General features: G+C 38.4%; 1 protein-coding gene across 1 annotated transcript in view; it reads right to left on the reverse strand.

Annotated features, from left to right (window-relative positions):
- NEK10 (NIMA related kinase 10) overlaps positions 1-17,925 on the reverse strand; it is a 269,835-nt gene that overhangs the window by 80,844 nt on the left and 171,066 nt on the right. Inside the window, 3 exon segments of the mRNA XM_059879962.1 lie at positions 509-595; positions 687-870; positions 14,649-14,862. Coding sequence (XP_059735945.1) covers positions 509-595; positions 687-870; positions 14,649-14,862 — 485 coding nt within the window.

Genomic DNA, 17,925 nt, shown 5'->3' on the forward strand with positions numbered 1-17,925 from the left:
ACTGTTTCAAATTAAGAGTAAAGATTAACATATTTACTGAATCTGCATGGTGTTTTTCATAATTCTAAAAATTATAACATTTATTTAACTTTAGTGTTTTAAGGAAAATATATCCCTTTATATTAATGTAAGTAAAACTGTACAAAACTTAGTCTACAGCAAGACTAATTTCTTCTCTGGGTTTCTAACCTCTGATCAACAGACTCACAAAAGGTCACTTCCATTACTCCTGTACTTAGTTAGCATGCTTCCAAATAAGTTATCTCCACTCCCCAGTTAGAATCTGTATTTGCTGGAAGAAACAATTAAACTGTTCGTTGACAGGAGGCCATGGAAAGCCACAGCGCCAGGGGGCTTCTGCGCTCCGTCAGCGTGACACACCTGCCCTAATTAGCACAGCACCTGGAAAACGACCCCTTCATTATGTAGGCGATGACATCTGCTTACTCCCGAGTACAATTCCCAGACCTCTACCCGCCGGAACCCACAAGTTGGCAAGAAAGCTTACTGAATGTCGATTCCTTCAAAGGGCTTGAGCCGGAGCTGCTAAAGTTATCCGAAACGTCCAATTCATCGTCAAGCTCTGAATATAGATCTGCACATTAATAAAAATAAAAAGCAAATGAACCTTGAAACACAAAAAAATCAAGAGTGCATTCATGTTGTAACCTTTTCACTAGAAATACCTTTCTCAATATTTTCCAAATTGAAGTTATCATCTGATAAGAGTCCATCACAAGTCCGGTCTTCATCCTTAACACATGGTGCCTGGAAGCCTTCAGCAGGGAGGTCTGTGATTTCTGAAAGTTCACTTTTCAGGCTTCCTGCTCCACTGCTGCTGCTACTCAAGCTTGCCTTCTCAAAGGTTTCCTGAAAGAGAAAGTCAGTTTGTAATACCCGCTTCTTTCCTTCCTTCTGCAGGACTTAAAGTTCATCAGAATATATATTAAAATGACTAGAATATCATTATAAATATTTGTGCTGAAGTGGTATCAGTAGTTCTATGTAAATTTTATAGAATTCATTCAGTCCATAATGAACCCATACAAAAAAAGTGGGTTTGCTACCATTGGAAAACAAAGAATAGAAGCAGCAAAATACTCAGAGGCAAAGGCCTGTGCAATCTGGTGAAAGAAAATATAGCACTAAGGAGTAAATTATGTAGAATAATTATGGAAATAAGAGGCCAAGGGAGAGGATTAGAAAGACCTTGAGCTAACATCCTCCCATGGGCACACCAAAATGGCAAGTACTTACAGAGCAACTAGTGATGAGAAAAACTGAAATCTCATAGAAAATACCTTCTACAACTAAAGATATAAAGAAGAAACCACAATGAGACAGGATAGGTGGATGCGCAGTAAGTCAAGACCATACCCCTGTGTGAGTGACCCAGAAGTAGGAAATAATTATAATTTAGAGATTTTCACCAAAGAGCAATGGGTCCATGCCCCAAACCAGGCTCCCCAGCCCAGGCATCATACACCAGGAAATGAGCCCCTACAACATTTGCTTTTGAAGGCTGGCTGCACTCACTTTCAGGAGAATCAGAGGCTTTAGGACACAGAGATTCCACTACCATAGGACAAATGCAAAATTTAACACATTGCAGGACCCAGGCCAGAAGCAATAACTTGAAAGTAACCTGGATCAGGCCTATCTGTTGATCTTGGAAAGTCTCCTAGAGGAGAAGGCTCAAGTAGAACTCCCCTGGAGACATAAACACGGGTGGCAGCCATTTGGGTGGAATCCTCCCTCCAGCTTACCATCCACCAGAAACCAGTCCCACCCCAGTCCCTTCCCAGTACCAGTGCCCATCAGTTTGTAGGCACCAGTACTGGGCAGCCTCAGGTCAATCAGATAATCAAGACAGGACATAGCCCCACTCACTAGAAGCCTGGCTTCCATAAGACCCCCTGAGCCCACAGCTACCACTGGATAAGGCCCTGACCACCAGCGAGCCCAGGAACCAGCCCCATACACCAGTGTGCAAGCACTGGACCAGGGGCCCTGAGGTCCTCCAGTCAGTGACCCTGTGATTTGGTCCCACCAACTAGTGGCAGACACTACCACCACAACCACTGTAACCCTGCAGCCTGCCTTGTCAGGACTCAGCCAATCCATCAGCAGGCCTACATCAGCCCTAAGACCTTCTGGGCCTGGGCCCCATCCATCAGTAGACCAAAACCAATTCTGAGAAATCTTGAGCACTTCAGTCAGCTACCCTGGAATCCAGCCCCACTCACAGTGGGCCAGCACCAACTTTGGGAAACTTCAGAACCCACAGCCAGGTGCACCAGAAATCAGGCTTACCAATAGCAGACCAACACTAGATATGGGGATGCTGGCCCCACAACCCCCCACTCCAGAACACAGCTCCACCATCTGTGGGCCATCACTAGCCCAGGCACCTCCAGGGGCTCAACAGTCAGCTACACCATGATCTGGCTCCAACAACCAGGAGCTGACAACCTCTGCATATGTCAACCAACTAGACCACGGACCAGCCATACCTACAAGACCACTCACATAGTCTGCCACAAAAGAAGGACTCATACAGCTCACATAGGGGGCAACTCTGGAGCACATAGCTCTGTTGACAGAGGGGAGTGTGATGCTGGAACACATAGGATGTTTCCCACAAATGGCCATTTCTCCAAAGTCAGGAAACATAACAAATCTACTAAATACATAGAAACAAAAACAGAAAATCAGGCAAAATGAGGTGACAGAGGAACATGCTCTCAGTGAAGAAATAATATTAAACCCCAAAAGAAGAATTAAATGAAGTTGAGAGAAGTAATCTACCCAATAGAGTTCAGGAAATGTTTGATGGTGAGGATGGCCAGAGAGGTTCAGAAAAGATTGGACAAACAGAGTGAGAAGTCAGAATTTTTAGCACAGATGGAAAATATAAAGAACAAAACAGACATGAAGAATACAATAACGGACAAGAAAAGAAAAAAAAAAAAGGAATCAACGGTAGATTGGATGGTACAGAGGAACAGATCAGCAAGCTGGAAGGCAGACTAGTGTAAATCACTGAAGCTGGAGAGAAAAAACAAAGAGTGAGGATAGTTTGAGATAACATCAAACACATTAATATTCACATTATAGAGTACAGGGGTCCCAGAAGAAGAAGAGAGAGAAAGAGGCAGAGAACATATTTGAAAAAGTCCCCAAACCTGGGAAAGGAAATAGGTATTCAGGTTCAGGAAGCACAGAGAGTCCCAGAGAGGACTGACCCAAAGAGGACCACAACAAGACACACTGTAATTAAAATGGCAAAAATTAAAGATAAAGAATGAATATTAAAAGCAATAAAAAGAAAAGGCAAGAAGTTACATACAAGGGAACTCTCATAAGGCCATCAGCTGGCTTTTTAGCAGAAACTGCAGGCCAGAAGGAAGTGGCATTATATAGTTAAAGTGATGAAAGGGAAAACTTACAACCAAAAATATTCTACCTGGAAAAATTCTCATTCAGATTTGGTGGACATAAAGAATTTTAGAGACAAGCAAAAGCTCAGAGTTTAGCACCACCAAAGCAGCTTCACAAGAAACGTTAAAGGAACTTCTCCAAGTAAAAGAAAAAAGGCCACAACTAAAAAAAGAAAAGACTCACTGGTAAAGACAAATAAACAGTAAAGGTAGTAAACTAACCACGAACACAGATAGTAGGATGATTAAGAACTAAGTAGGATGATTAAGAACTAAAGAGTCTCTTGATGAAAGTGAAAGAAAAGAGTGAAAAAGTTTGCTTAAAACTCAGCATTCAGAAAACTAAGATCATGGCATCTGGTCCCATCACTTCATGGCAAATAGATGGGGAATCAGTGGAAACAGTGACAAACTTTATTTTCTTGGGCTCCAAAATCACTGCAGATGGTGACTGCAGCCATGAAATTAAAAGATGCTTACTCCTTGGAAGAAAAGTTATGATCAACCTAGACAGCATATTAAAAAGCAGAGACACTACTTTGTCAACTAAGGTCCATCTAGTCAAGGCTATGGTTTTTCCAGTAGTCATGTATGGATGTGAGAGTTGGACTAGAAAGAAAGCTGAGCACAGTAGAATTGATGCTTTTGAACTGTGGTGTTGGAGAAGACTCTTGAGAGTCCCTTGGACTGCAAGGAGAGCCAACCAGTCCATCCTAAAGGAAATCAGTCCTGAATATTCATTGGAAGGACTGATGTTGAAGCTTAAACTCCAATATTTTGGCCACCTGATGAGAAGAACTGACTCATTGGAAAAGACCCTGATGCTGGGAAAGACTGAAGGGAGGAGGATAAGGGGTTGACAGAGGATGAGAGATGGTTGGATGGCATCATGGACTCAATGGACATGAGTTTGAGTAAACTCCAGGAGTTGGTGATGGACAGGGAGACCTGGCATGCTGCAGTCCATGGGGTCAGAAAGAGTTGGACATGACTGAGTAACTGAACTGAACTGAATAGGTCCATCAATAATTACTTTAAATGTACATGGACTAAATGCTCTAATCAGAAGATACAGAGTGGCTGAATGGATGAAAAGGCAAAATATACATATATGCTGCTTACAAGACACTCACTATGCTGTCTACAAGACACTAACTGTGCTGCCTATGGGACTCTAACTTCAAGTGTAAAGATACACAAAGACAAAGTGAGCTGATGAAAAAGTTATTCCATGAAAAATGGAAGTGAAAAGAAAGCTGGAGTAGCAATACTTGTATTAGACAAAATAGAATTTAAAACAAAGACTGTAAAGAGACAAAGAAGGATTTTGAGGTCAATTAGAAGATATAACAACTGTAAATATGTATGTATCCAACATAAACACCTAAATACACAAAGCAAATATTAACAACATAACTAAAGAAATTGATAGTAAAAGAATAATAGCAGGTGATTTTAACACTCTACTTACATCAATGGAGAGATCATCCAGACAGAAAGCCAATAAGGAAACATTGGCCTTAAATGACATAACAGACCATGGGATATTCCAGGCAAGAGTACTGGAGTGGGTTGCCATTGCCTTCTCTGACAATAGACCATAAAGACTTAATAGATATACACAAAACACTCTACCCAAAAGCAGAAAATTACACATTCCTTTCAAGTGTGCAAAGAACATTCTCAAGGATGGATCTCTTATAAGGATACAAAATATGTCTGAGTAAATTTAAGAACAATGAAATCATAGCAAGGGTATTTTCTGACCATAACGCTATGAGATTAGAATCAACTACAAGGAAAAGAAACTGTCAAAACACAAACAAATAAAGGCTAAACAGCATGTTACTAAACAACCAATGGATTACTGAAAAAAATCAAATAGGAAATCAAAAAATATTTGTAGACAAATGAAAATGAAACACAACTCAAAGTCTATGGGATACAAGAAAAGTACTTTGAAGGCTGAAATTTATAGTTAAACAAGCCTACCAGATGGTGACTATAGCCATGAAATTAAAAGACGCTTCCTCCTTGCAAGGAAAGTTATGATCAACCTAGACAGCATATTAAAAAGCAGAGACATTACTTCACCGACAAAGGTCCATCTAGTCAAAGCTACAGTTTTTCCAGTAGTCATGTATGGATGTGAGAGTTGGACTATAAAGAAAACTGAGCACCAAAGAATTGATGCTTTTGAACTGTGGTATTGGAGAAGACTCTTGAGAGTCCCTTAGACTGCAAGGAGATCCAGCCAGTCCATCCTAAAGGATATCAGTCATGAATATTCATCGGAAGGACTGATGCTGAAGCTCCAATACTTTGGCCACCTGACTCGAAGAACTGACTCATTGGAAAAGATCCTGCTGCTGGGAAAGATTGAAGGCAGGAGGAGAAGGGGATGACAGAGGATGAGATGGTTGGATGGCATCACGGACTCAATGGACATGAGTTTGAGTAAGCTCCTGGAGTTGGTGATGGACAAAGTAGCCTAGAGTCTTCCATAGGGTCGCAAAGAGTCAGACATGACTGAGCAACAAATTGAAGCCTAACTTAGGAAACAAAAATAAAATCTCAAAAAAACAACAACAAACTTAACCCTATGCCTAGAGGAATTTGAAAAGGAAAAATAAGAAAAAAGTTAGTAGAAGGAAAGAAAACATAAAGATCAAAGCTGAAATAAATGAAATAGAGACCAAAAAAGAAAACAATTTAAAAGTCAGTCTATTTCACTTCCAGTGATCGGTCTGTTCAAATTATCCATTTCTTCTTGATTCAGTTTTGACAGGCTGTATCTAAAAACTTATCTATTTCTTCTGGATTGTCCAATTTGTTGGCATATAATTGTTCATCACATTGTTTCTTTCTGTCTATTTTTTCTGTATTTCTGTGGAATTGGTTGTTACTTCTTTACTTTCATTTCTTTTTTTTTTTTTTTTTTGAGGGGGGTGGGGGGTCCACTGACTTTTCTTCTTGGTGAGCTCTTCAGTTTGTTAATGTGGTGTTTCACAGTGATTGATTTGTGGATATTGAACCATTTCTGCATCCTGCAAATGAATCCCACTTGATGAAGATATATGATACGTTGAATGCATTGTTGAATATGATTTGCTAATATTTTGTTGAGGATTTTAGCATTTATGTTTATCAGTGATATTGGTAGTAATCTTTTTAATTATATCTTTGTCTGGCTTTGGTATTAGTGTGATACTGGCCTTAAAGAATGTGTTTAGAAGCATTTCTTCCTCTGAAATTTTTTTGAATAGTTTGTGAAAGATAGGTGTTAACTTTTTTTAAAAAATGGTAGAGTTCACCTGTGAAGCATCCAGACCTGGACTTTTTGCTCGTTGGACTTTTTATTACTATTTTAATTTCATTGCTGGTAATTGGTCTATTAATATTTCTGCTTTTCCTGATTCAGTCTTGGGAGTTTCTGCATTCCTTGGAATTTGTCCATTTTTTCTTCATTGTCCATTATATTGGCTTATAGTTGTTTATAGAAATATCTTATGATTGTATTTCTGTGGTGTTTGTCTGTTTCATTTCTGATTTTGGCACTCTGCCCATGCTCTGCAACAAGAGAAGCTGCCACAGTGAGATACCTATGCACTGCGACTAGAAAGTAAACCCTACTTGCTACCTCTAGAGAAAGCCCTGTGCAGCAACAAAGAGCCTATGCACTGTAACAAAATCTCAGTGCCGCCAAAAAGAAATACATTAATTAAAATTTTTTAAAAGATTGAAAAGAAGGGGAACACTCACAAGGTTACTCTATGAAGTCACTTTAACACTGATAATAAAAACAGACACTGCCAAAAAAAGAAAATTATAGGCCAATATCTTTGATTAATAAAATGCAAAAATCCTCAACAAAATATTAGCAAAGCAAATACAACAACACATAAACATCCTTTTCATACACCATGATCAAGCTGGATTCACCCCAGGGTCTCAAAGATGGTTCCACATACGCAAATCATCAATGTGGTACACCATATCAACAAAAGAAAATTTTTGAAATTTTCTTTTGAAATTGAAAAAAAAAACATGATCATTTCAATGTGCATGCATGTTAAGTAGTTTAGTCATCTCCAACTCTTTGCGATGCTATGGACTGTAGCCCACCAGGCTCCTCTGTCCATGGGATTTCCCAGGCAAGAATACTGGAGTGGGTTGCCATGTCCTCCTCTAGGGGATCTTCTGGACCCAGGGATCAAACCCACGTCTCTTGTGTCTCCTGCATTGGCAGCGAGTTCTTTACCACTAGCACCACCTGGGAAGCCCCATAGATGCAGTAAAAACCTTTGATAAACATCACTCATTATCAGAGAAATGCAAATCAAAACTACAATGAGGTACCATCTCACGCCAGTCAGAATGGCTGCTATCAAAAAAGTCTACAAACAATAAATGCTGGAGAGGGTGTGAAGAAAAGGGAACCCTCTTACACTGTTGGTGGGAATGCAAACTAGTACAGTCACTATGGAGAACAATGTGGAGATTCCTTTAAAAACTGGAAATAGAACTGCCTTATGACCCAGCAATCCCACTGCTGGGCATACACACTGAGGAAACCAGAATTGAAAGAGACACGTGTACCCCAATGTTCATCACAGCACTGTTTAGAATAGCCAGGACATGGAAGCAACCTAGATGTTCATCAACAGATGAATGGATAAGAAAGCTGTGGTACATATATACAATGGAACATTACTCAGCCATTAAAAAGAATGCATTTGAATCAGTTCTAATGAGGTAGATGAAACTGGAGCCTATTATACAGAGTGAAGTAAGCCAGAAAGAAAAACACCAATACAGTATATTAATACATATATATGAAAGTTATAAAGATGGTAACAATGACCCTATATGCAAGACAGCAAAAGAGACAGATGTATAGAACAGTCTTTTGGACTCTGTGGGAAAAGGCGAGGGTGGGATGATTTGAGAGAATAGCATTCAAACATGTATATTATCATATGTGAAATAGATCACCAGTCCAGGTTTGATGCATGAGACAGGGTGCTCAAGGCTGGTGCACTGGGATAACCCTGAGGGATAGGATGGGGAGGGAGGTGGGAGGGGGGTTCAGGATGGGGAACACATGTACACCCATGGCTGATTCATGTCAATGTATGGCAAAAACCACTACAATATTGTAATGTAGCCTCTAATTAAATAGATAAATTAATTTTTTAAAACAAAACAAAAAAAATCCTTTGATAAAATTCAACATCCATTCATGAAAAATAGTTTGACCAAAGTGGATATAGAGGTAAAAATCAGTTCCATTCAGTCACTAAGTCGTATCCGACTCTTTGCAGCCCCATGGACTGCAGCATGCCAGGCTTCCCTGTCCATCACCAACTCCCAGAGCTTTCTCAAACTCATGTCCCAACTCAATAGAGGTAATATAATTGAACATAATAAAAGCTTACAGTAAACATAATACACAATGGTGAAAAGTTGAAAGCCTTTCCACTAAATTCAGGGAACAAGGATAACCACTCTCATGACTTCTATTCAACATATGAAATGTCACAGCAGTCAGACAAGACAAAGAAATTAAAGGCATCCAAACTGGAAAGAAAGAAGTAAAACTGTCATTATATGCAGATAATATGACGCTATCTACAGAAAACCCTAAAAATTCCACACAAAAATTCCTAGAACTGATAAATGAATTCAGCAAGTTATTAGAGTACAAGATTAACATACGATATTGGTTGCATTTCTTTTCACTAACAGTAAAATATCAACAGAAGACAGCCTTTTTTTTTTATCTTTTTAAATTGTGCCAAAAAAAAAAAAAAATACTTATGGATAAACCTGAACAAGCAGGTGAAAGACTTATACGCTCAAAACTGTAAAACATTGATAAAGGAAATTGAAGATGATTCAAAGGGATGGAAAGATGTTGCGTGATCTTGGATTATAAGAATTAATATTGTTAGGATGGCCATACTACCCAAAGCAATCCACAAATTTCATGCAATCTCTATCAAATTACCCATGACATTTTTCATAGAACTAAAACAAATAATCTTAAAAATTATATGGAACCACAAAAAGACCCAGAATTGCCAAAGTAATCTTGAGTTAAAAAGAAGAAAGCTTGAGACATAACCTCCCAGCCTACAGCAAACAAAACAGTATGGTAAAGACATAAAGATCAATGGAACAAAAGCGAACTCAGAAATAAACCCACATACTTATGGTCAATTAATCTTCAATAAAGGAGGCAAGAAAATAAAACAGAGAAAAGAAAGTGGTGTTGGGAAAGCTGAATAGCCACATGTAACTAAATGAACTTAGAACACACCCTCAAACTGCAAACAGTAATAAATTCAAAATGGCCTAAAGACTTAATTATAAGACACGACACCAGAAAACCCCTAGAAGATAACACGGCAGAACACTATGACATTAATTGTACCAATATTTTTTGGATATGTCCTTAAGGCAAAAGAAATAAAAGCGAAAATATACAAATGGGACCTAGTTAAACATAGTAACTAAACTATGTTTAGTTACTAAACTAATTAGTAACTAAATTAATTAAACTAATTAGTAACTAAACTAATTAAACTATGTTTAACCTAGTTAAACATAGTAACTAACATAGCTTTTACACCAAAAGAAACAAAAGGACAACATATAGACTGAGAGAAAATATTTGCAAATGATGTAACAGACAAGGAAATAATTTCCAAAATATACAAATAGGTCATATAGACCAATAACCAAAAAACAACCCAATGAAAAATGGGCAACCTAAACTGACATTTCTCCAAAAAAGACATACAGATGGCCAAAAGACACATGAAATGATGCTCAATATTGCTTGTTATTTGAAAAATGCAAATCAAAACTACAATGAGGTATCTCTTTACACCAGTCAGAATGGCCATCTTCAAAAGTCTGTAAATAATAAGTGTTACAGAGGGTATGGAGAAAAGGGAATCCTCATATACTGTTGGTGGGAATGTAAATTCATGCAGTTACTTTAGAGACTAGTAAGGAAGTTCCTCAAAACATTTTTATAAAGACAGTTGCCATATGATCCCACTCCTGGGCATATATACAAAGAAAACTCTAATTTGAAAATACACATGCACCCCTATGTTCATAGTAGTGCTATTTGCAATAGCCAAGACATGGAAGCAGCCCAAGTGTTCATCAACAGATGAGTGGATAAAGAAGACACAGTGTATATGAAATATTACTCAGAAATAAAAAAGAATAAAAGACTGCAATTTGCAACAACAAGAATGAACCCAGAGATTTTCATACTAAGTGAAGTAAGTCAGACACAGAAAGACAAATATCACATTATATCACTTACATGTGGACTCTAAAAAATATGACACAGATGAACTCATTTACAAAACTGTCTCATAGACACAGAAAACAAACTTATGGCAACCAAAGGGGAAAGGGATAAATTAGGAGTTTGGGATGAACAGAAATACACTACTGTATAAAAAACAGAAAACAACCAGGACTTACTTATAGCAGAGGGAATGATATTTAATATCTTAGAATAACTTACAGTGAAATAGAATCTGATAAAGAATAACATATATATATATATATATATATATATATACACACATATATACATACAAAAACTGAATCACCTTGCTGTATGCCAGAAACTATCACCATATTGCAAAACAACTCTACCTTTAAAAAAAAAAGCTGAAGAATAAAAATCATATGATCAACTCAATAGATACAGAAAAAGTTTGGGGGGAAATTCAATATCCATTTATAATAAAAACTGTCCACAAAGTGGGTATAGAGGGAACATACCTCATCATAATAAAGGTCATATACGATAAGCCCACAGCTAGCATCCTACTATACAGTGGAAAACTAAAAGCATTTCTTCTAAGATCAGGGATAAGACAAGGATGCCCAATCTTGTCCCTTTTATTCAGTATAACATTGAAATCTCAGCCACAGCAATCAGATAAGAAAAAGAAGCAAAAAGAACCCAAATTGAAAAGGAAACAGTAAAACTCACTTGGAGATGACATGATACTAAACATTGAAATCTTAAAGGCAGTACCAGAAAAACTACTATAACTCGTCGATGAATTCAGTCAAGTTTCAGGATACAAAGCTAGTATACAGAAATCTGTTATATTCCTGCACATTAAGAATAAACTATCAGAAAGAGAAATGAAGAAAACAACTCCATGTACCATTCATTAAAAAGAATAAATACCTAAGAATAAATCTAATTAAGAAGGTAAAAGATTTGTATTGGAAAACTCCAAGACACAGATGAAAGAAACTGAAAATGAAAGTAAAAGTGTAAGTCACTCAGTCATGTCCAACTCTTTGTGATCCCATGGACCGTAACCCACCAGGCTCCTATGTCCATGGAATTCTGCAGGCAAGAATACTGGAGTGGGGTTGCCATTCCCTTCTCCAGGGGGTCTTCCCATACGAGGGATCAAACCCAAGTCTCCTGCATTGCACATGGATTCTTTACTGCCTGAACTATGAGGACAAAAAAAGATGACAAGGTATACTCTGTCCATGGATTAGAAGAATTAACATCATAAAAATGATCTTGACAATGTACAGATTAGATGCAATCCCTATTGAAATACCAGTGGTGTTTTTCATAGGTGTAGAAAAAAATTCTTAAGTGTGTATGGAAACACAAAAGATCTCAAACAGACAAAGCAATCTTGAGAAAAACATTAGAGCTTGAGGTATCATGCTTGCTTCACATTATATTACAAAGCTACACTCATCAATACAGTATGGTACTGGCACAAAAACAGATACATAGATCAGTGGATCAGAATAGAGAGCCTGGAATAAACCCATGAATTTCCTGTCTGTTATCTATAACAAAGGTGGGAAGAATACAGAATGGGGAAAAGTCTCTTCAATAACAGGTGCTAGGAATACTGGATGGTTAGATGTAAAATAATAAAATTAGAACATTTTCTTACAGCATATAGAAAAACAACATCAAAATGGATTAAAGGCCTAAATATAAGACTATAACTGACAAAATTTCTAGAGGAAAACATAAGCAGAATACTATATAGAAGATGTGGCACATATATACACAATAGATTACTACTCAATCATAAAAAAGAAATTTTGCTCTTTTCAACCAAATGGATAGAACTGGAGGGCATTATGCTTAGTGAAATAAGTCAGAGAAGGAAAAGTACTGCATGATATGACTTATACATGAAATCTTAAAAAAATAAAACCAACAAATACATAAAATAAAACAAATAGACCTGCAGATTTGGAGAACAAATGAGTGGTTTCTGGTGGGGAGATGGAAGGCAGAGGGGCAAGACAGGGATAGGGGACTGAGATATACAAGCTACTAGGACTAAAATAGATACAGTGTGCTATTTACAGGACTGAGAATATAACCAATATGGAGTAAATGGAGTAAAATTGGAAAAAGTTTAAACCACTATGCTGCTGCTGCTAAGTCGCTTCAGTCGTGTCCACCTCTGTGCAACCCTATGGACAGCAGCCCACCAGGCTCCTCTGTCCACAGGATTCTCTAGGCAAGAACACTGGAGTGGGTTGCCATTTCCTTCTCCAACACCTTAAAGCAATGTATATTGTAAATCAACTATATCCCAATTTAAAAAAACACACACACACATGAAAAGTGAAATAAAAGGCATGACTGTACCAAAAAAAAATAAATTAAATTAAATCCAAAATAACTCACCAAAACTATATCAGATCTTTAATTTCTGGATTCCAAGTATGGCAAGATAAACCCACCAAGTAGTATTGCTTTCCTTCTTAAAAAAGAAAAAGTTTGCTGCAAATGCTGATATTTAAGAAATCAAAACTGGCTCTTCCTGGAGACTAACTTCTTATATAGTTTTCCCAGCCAAGGCACAGTTGGTCCTTAGGATCCTGGAAAGGAATTTAATGACCCGATTTCCTGATCAAGGATGGGCTTTATGACTCTACTGTGCTGGGCCCAACTCCAGGAGGGTTAAAGAAGAACACTGATGGGTTGAAGGGCCTCTTACTGAATCCCTGCTTTCATGGAACCCAGAGTGTGAGTGAAGAATAAGTCATAGAACACAACAAAGGCAGAGAGAAATAACAACACAGAGTGTCACAGGCTCTACCACATGCACCTGTGGAAATGTGCGCCTTTGACATCCCTATTCCGGTTATACTCAGAAATAAACTGAAAGATCAAGTTAATTTAAAGGTTACTGCCAAGAAAAATAAAAGCACATATTCTAATTTGTACCATGGCAAAATTATTACCACCACAAATAGAAATGAAATTACAAAGGCTAATAAAAAAAAGTCAAGGTGAACATTATTTCCTTTTCTAAACTTACATAGAATATTTCTATCTATAAATCCAAATCGCTGAAAAAATTAAATATAAGCAGTCACTGCTATTTATACAAAGATCCATATTATAATGGAGAAGGCAATGGCAACCCACTCCAGTAGTCTTGCCTGGAAAATCCCATGGATGGAGGAGCCTGGTAGGCTGCAGTCCATGGGGTCGTGAAGAGTTGGACATGACTGAGCGACTTCACTTTCATATATTGGAGAAGGAAATGGCAACCCACTCCAGTGTTCTTGCCTGGAGAATCCCAGGGATGGAGGAGCCGTCTATGGAGTCGCACAGAGTCAGACACGACTGAAGCGACTTAGCAGCAGCAGCAGCCATATTATAAATTCAAAGAATTTCTAAGTTATCTTTTTGATACCTCTTGTTTTGTAATATACAACAAATTATGAGTTAGTTCTTTGGAATTCAATTATATTTTGATGCAGGATACAGGAAGCTTGGGGCTGGTGCATTAGGATGACCCAGAGGGATGGTATGGGGAGGGAGGCAGGAGTGGGGTTCAGGATGCGGAACACGTGTACACCCGTGCGGATGCATGTTGATGTATGGCAAAACCAATACAATATTGTAAAGTAAATAATAATAATAATAATAATAAAATAAAAAATAAAATAAAGAGAAAAAAATAATAAAATAAAATTGAAAAAAATTATATTGACTTAATTTTAAGATATCAGAATGGATTAAAATGTCATAGTGAAATATCACATGCAGCAATTAATATTTTTCTAACTTAAGATGAATTTTCCTTAAGACAAACATGAACAGCCTCAGACACCTATTGGAATTCATCCTGAAGACACTGAAAGAATCCCATTTACCTGAGACAGCAGAGTAGGCTCCTGCTGACATATGATTGCATTCCGGTTGGCTTCCATAAAATACCTCTGTGTGCGCCTCCGTTCCCGTTCCAGCTTCTTCTCCAAGGCCAGCTGGGATGTGGATAAATTGTCTACATACTTCATCATGATATCTGATATCATGGAGCTGACTTCTACAATATCTGGGCGGGTTTCTGCATCTGGAGTGAGGCATCTAAGGAAAGATAAGCTCATCACAGCACTCTAGTCAAAGTCAGGACCAGTCCACAGGCTGAATTCTGCTCTGTGTCCCCCATGGTGCTTGCACTCAAGGGAATCTGGACAAGATGAACTTCAAGGGTACTTCTCAATCCAAGACTTTTCAAAAGACATTTGGAAAATCTGGGAAGGAGAGGGAGTGGTCTGTTCACTTTGCAGGTTGGCTCATGGGCAAGGGTTACAGACTGTGTTGGAAGTTGCTCCCAGTCTCAGGATGGATGGATGGGGTCCGCTTCTTCTATATAAGTGATTCTCCTTAAAACCACTCCTACTCACTGGCCAATGAAACAAAGAGGCATCCTAATAATACAGGACCTGAATACCACACTTGGTGCACCAAAAGGAAGGAAAGATTCTGGGGAGTGGCAACTTACTGGACTTTACCAGCTGTATAGGAGCAAGATCAACACAACTTGATTAGTGAGAGTCTTACAAAGCATGATGCTATAAAAATAAAATGCAACCCAGTTACTCGAAGTTTAAGCTTTATGTCATAAATTTTAACTATAGACAATATGACACATTAAATGCTAAAAACTTTCTCAGATTTTGGAGGCAAGAGATATCAATCAGCCTACTAATGGGAGAATTGTTTCTATCACAGCTAAACAGTAGTAGAGGCTATTCTAGATGCCCATGGAACAAATTTTCAAGATCATTGGTTAGCATAATTTAAAAATTTCTGGCACTTACTACCATATTTGTCTATTTTTTAATTCAAAAGCTCTAATTTTACATAGGGGCTTCCCTGGTGACTTAGACAATAAAGAATCTGCCTGCAATTCAGCAGAAAGTTAAAGTGCAGTTACTCAGCCGTGTCCGACTCTGCAATCCCTTGGACTGTAGTCTACCAGGCTCCTCTGTCCATGGGATTTACCAGGCAAGAGTGGGTTGCCATTTCCTTCTCCAGGGGATCTTCCCAACCCAGGGATCAAACCCAGGTCTCCTGCATTGCAGGCAGACACTTAACGTCTGAGCCACCAGGGACCTGTGTTCAATCCCTGGGTCAGGAAGATCCCCTGGAGAAGAGCATGGCAACCCACTTCAGTATTCTTGCCTGGAGAATCCTGTGGACAGAGGAGCCTGGAGAGGCTATAGTCCATGGGGTCGCAAAGAATCGGACACGAGTGAGAGACTAACACTTTCACTTTCAATGTTATATGTAGTAATGTATATGTTTCTATACTATTCTCTCAATTCACCCCACCCTCTCCTTCCACTACTGTGTCCATAAGTCTCTTCACTATGTTTGTGTCTCCTTTGCTGCAAATGGGTTCATTACTATCATCTCTCTAGATTCCATATGTTATGTATTGTTGTTCAGTCATCCAGTCATGTCCGACTGCAACCCATGGACTGCAGCACACCAGGCTTCCCTGTCCCTCACCATTTCCTGAAGTTTGCCCAAGTTCATATCCATTGCATTGGTGATGCCATCCAGCCATCTCATCCTCAGATACCCTCTTCTACTGCCCTCCATTTTTCCCAGCATCAGGGACTTTTCCAATGAGTTGGCTGTTCACATTACATGACCAAAATACTTGAGCTTTAGCTTAAGCATCAATCCTTCCAACAAGTATTCAGGATTGATTTCAACTTTGCTGGTATCCTAGGTGTTAGGTTGTTTTTGTTTTTTTGTTGTTGTTTTTTTTTTTCCTTTCAGTACTATAAATATATCATACAACTCCCTTCTGATCTTCAATGTTTCTGTAGAAAAATCAGTCTGAAAGCCTTATGGGATTTCCCTGTAACTGACACTTTGTTTTTCTCTTGCTACTTTTAGAATCATCTCTTTAGTTTTAACTTTTGCCATTTTAATTACTGTAGGTTTTGGTGGAGGTCTCTTTGGGTTCATCTTGTTTGGGACCATCTGTTCTTCTTGTACCTGGATATCTGTTTCCTTCTTCAACATCAGGAAAGAAATTTCCAGACATAATTATATCAAATACACACTGCACTCTCTTTTCTGTCTCTTCTTCTGAGAACCACACTATGTGAATGTTAGCATGTGTGATGTTGTCCTAGAAGTCCCTTAAACTATTTTCATTAAAAAAAAATGTATATGTATATATATATATATATATATATATACATTTTTTTTTTTTTGCTGTTTTGATTGGGTGATCCCCATTATTCTATCTCCCAGGTCACTAATGCACTCCTCTGTATCACCTAATCTGCTGTTAATTCCCACTACTATAATTTTAATTTCAGTTACAGAAAGGTCCCTACATATGGACCTTCAAGTAACAAACATTCAAAGGTGCTAACTTGAGTTTGCATATCCAATCACGGAAGTTAGTTCACATGTCTCATGTTCATTGCCACCTATGTGTATTCTCTCAAGTGTTCATATTTTTGTGTACTTTGTTGTATAGTACTGCATTCAGAACAGCAATAGAGAGGCTTTATTTCAAGCCCAGGATATCCAGAGGCAAGCGTAAAAGCAGCAGTGATGTAGCTGGTACTACAGTATTTTTCAAGGTACTGAACTGTAAGATTAAAAATGCTTTCTTGAGGGCGGTCCTAAGATGGCAGAGGAATAGGATGGGAAGACGACTTTCTCCCTGACAAATTCATCAAAGGAACATTTAAACGCTGAGTAAATTCCACAAAACAACTTCTGAATGCCAGCAGAGGACATCAGGCACCCAGAAAAGCAGCCCATTGTCTTCAAAAGGAGGTAGGAAAAAATATAAAAGACAAAAAAAAAAAAAGGCAAAAGAGGTAGGGATGGAGCTCTGTCCTGGAAAGGGAGTCTTAAAAAGAGAAGTTTCCAAACACCAGGAAACACTCTCACTGGCGACTCTGTGGCGAGCCTTGGAAGCACAGAGGGTAACATAAACAGGGAGGAAAAATAAATAATTAAAACCCACAGATTACGTGTCCAACGGTAACTCCTCCAACAGTAACTCCCCCAGCAGAGAAGCAGCGCAGACGCCTGCATCCACCACTAGCAAGCAGGGTCTGGGCAGGGAGGAGCGGGCTGCACTGCTTAGAGTAAGGATCAGGCCTGAAT

The sequence above is a fragment of the Bos taurus genome, chromosome 22 (assembly GCF_002263795.3).
Source record: "Bos taurus isolate L1 Dominette 01449 registration number 42190680 breed Hereford chromosome 22, ARS-UCD2.0, whole genome shotgun sequence".
Taxonomy (NCBI): domain Eukaryota; kingdom Metazoa; phylum Chordata; class Mammalia; order Artiodactyla; family Bovidae; genus Bos; species Bos taurus.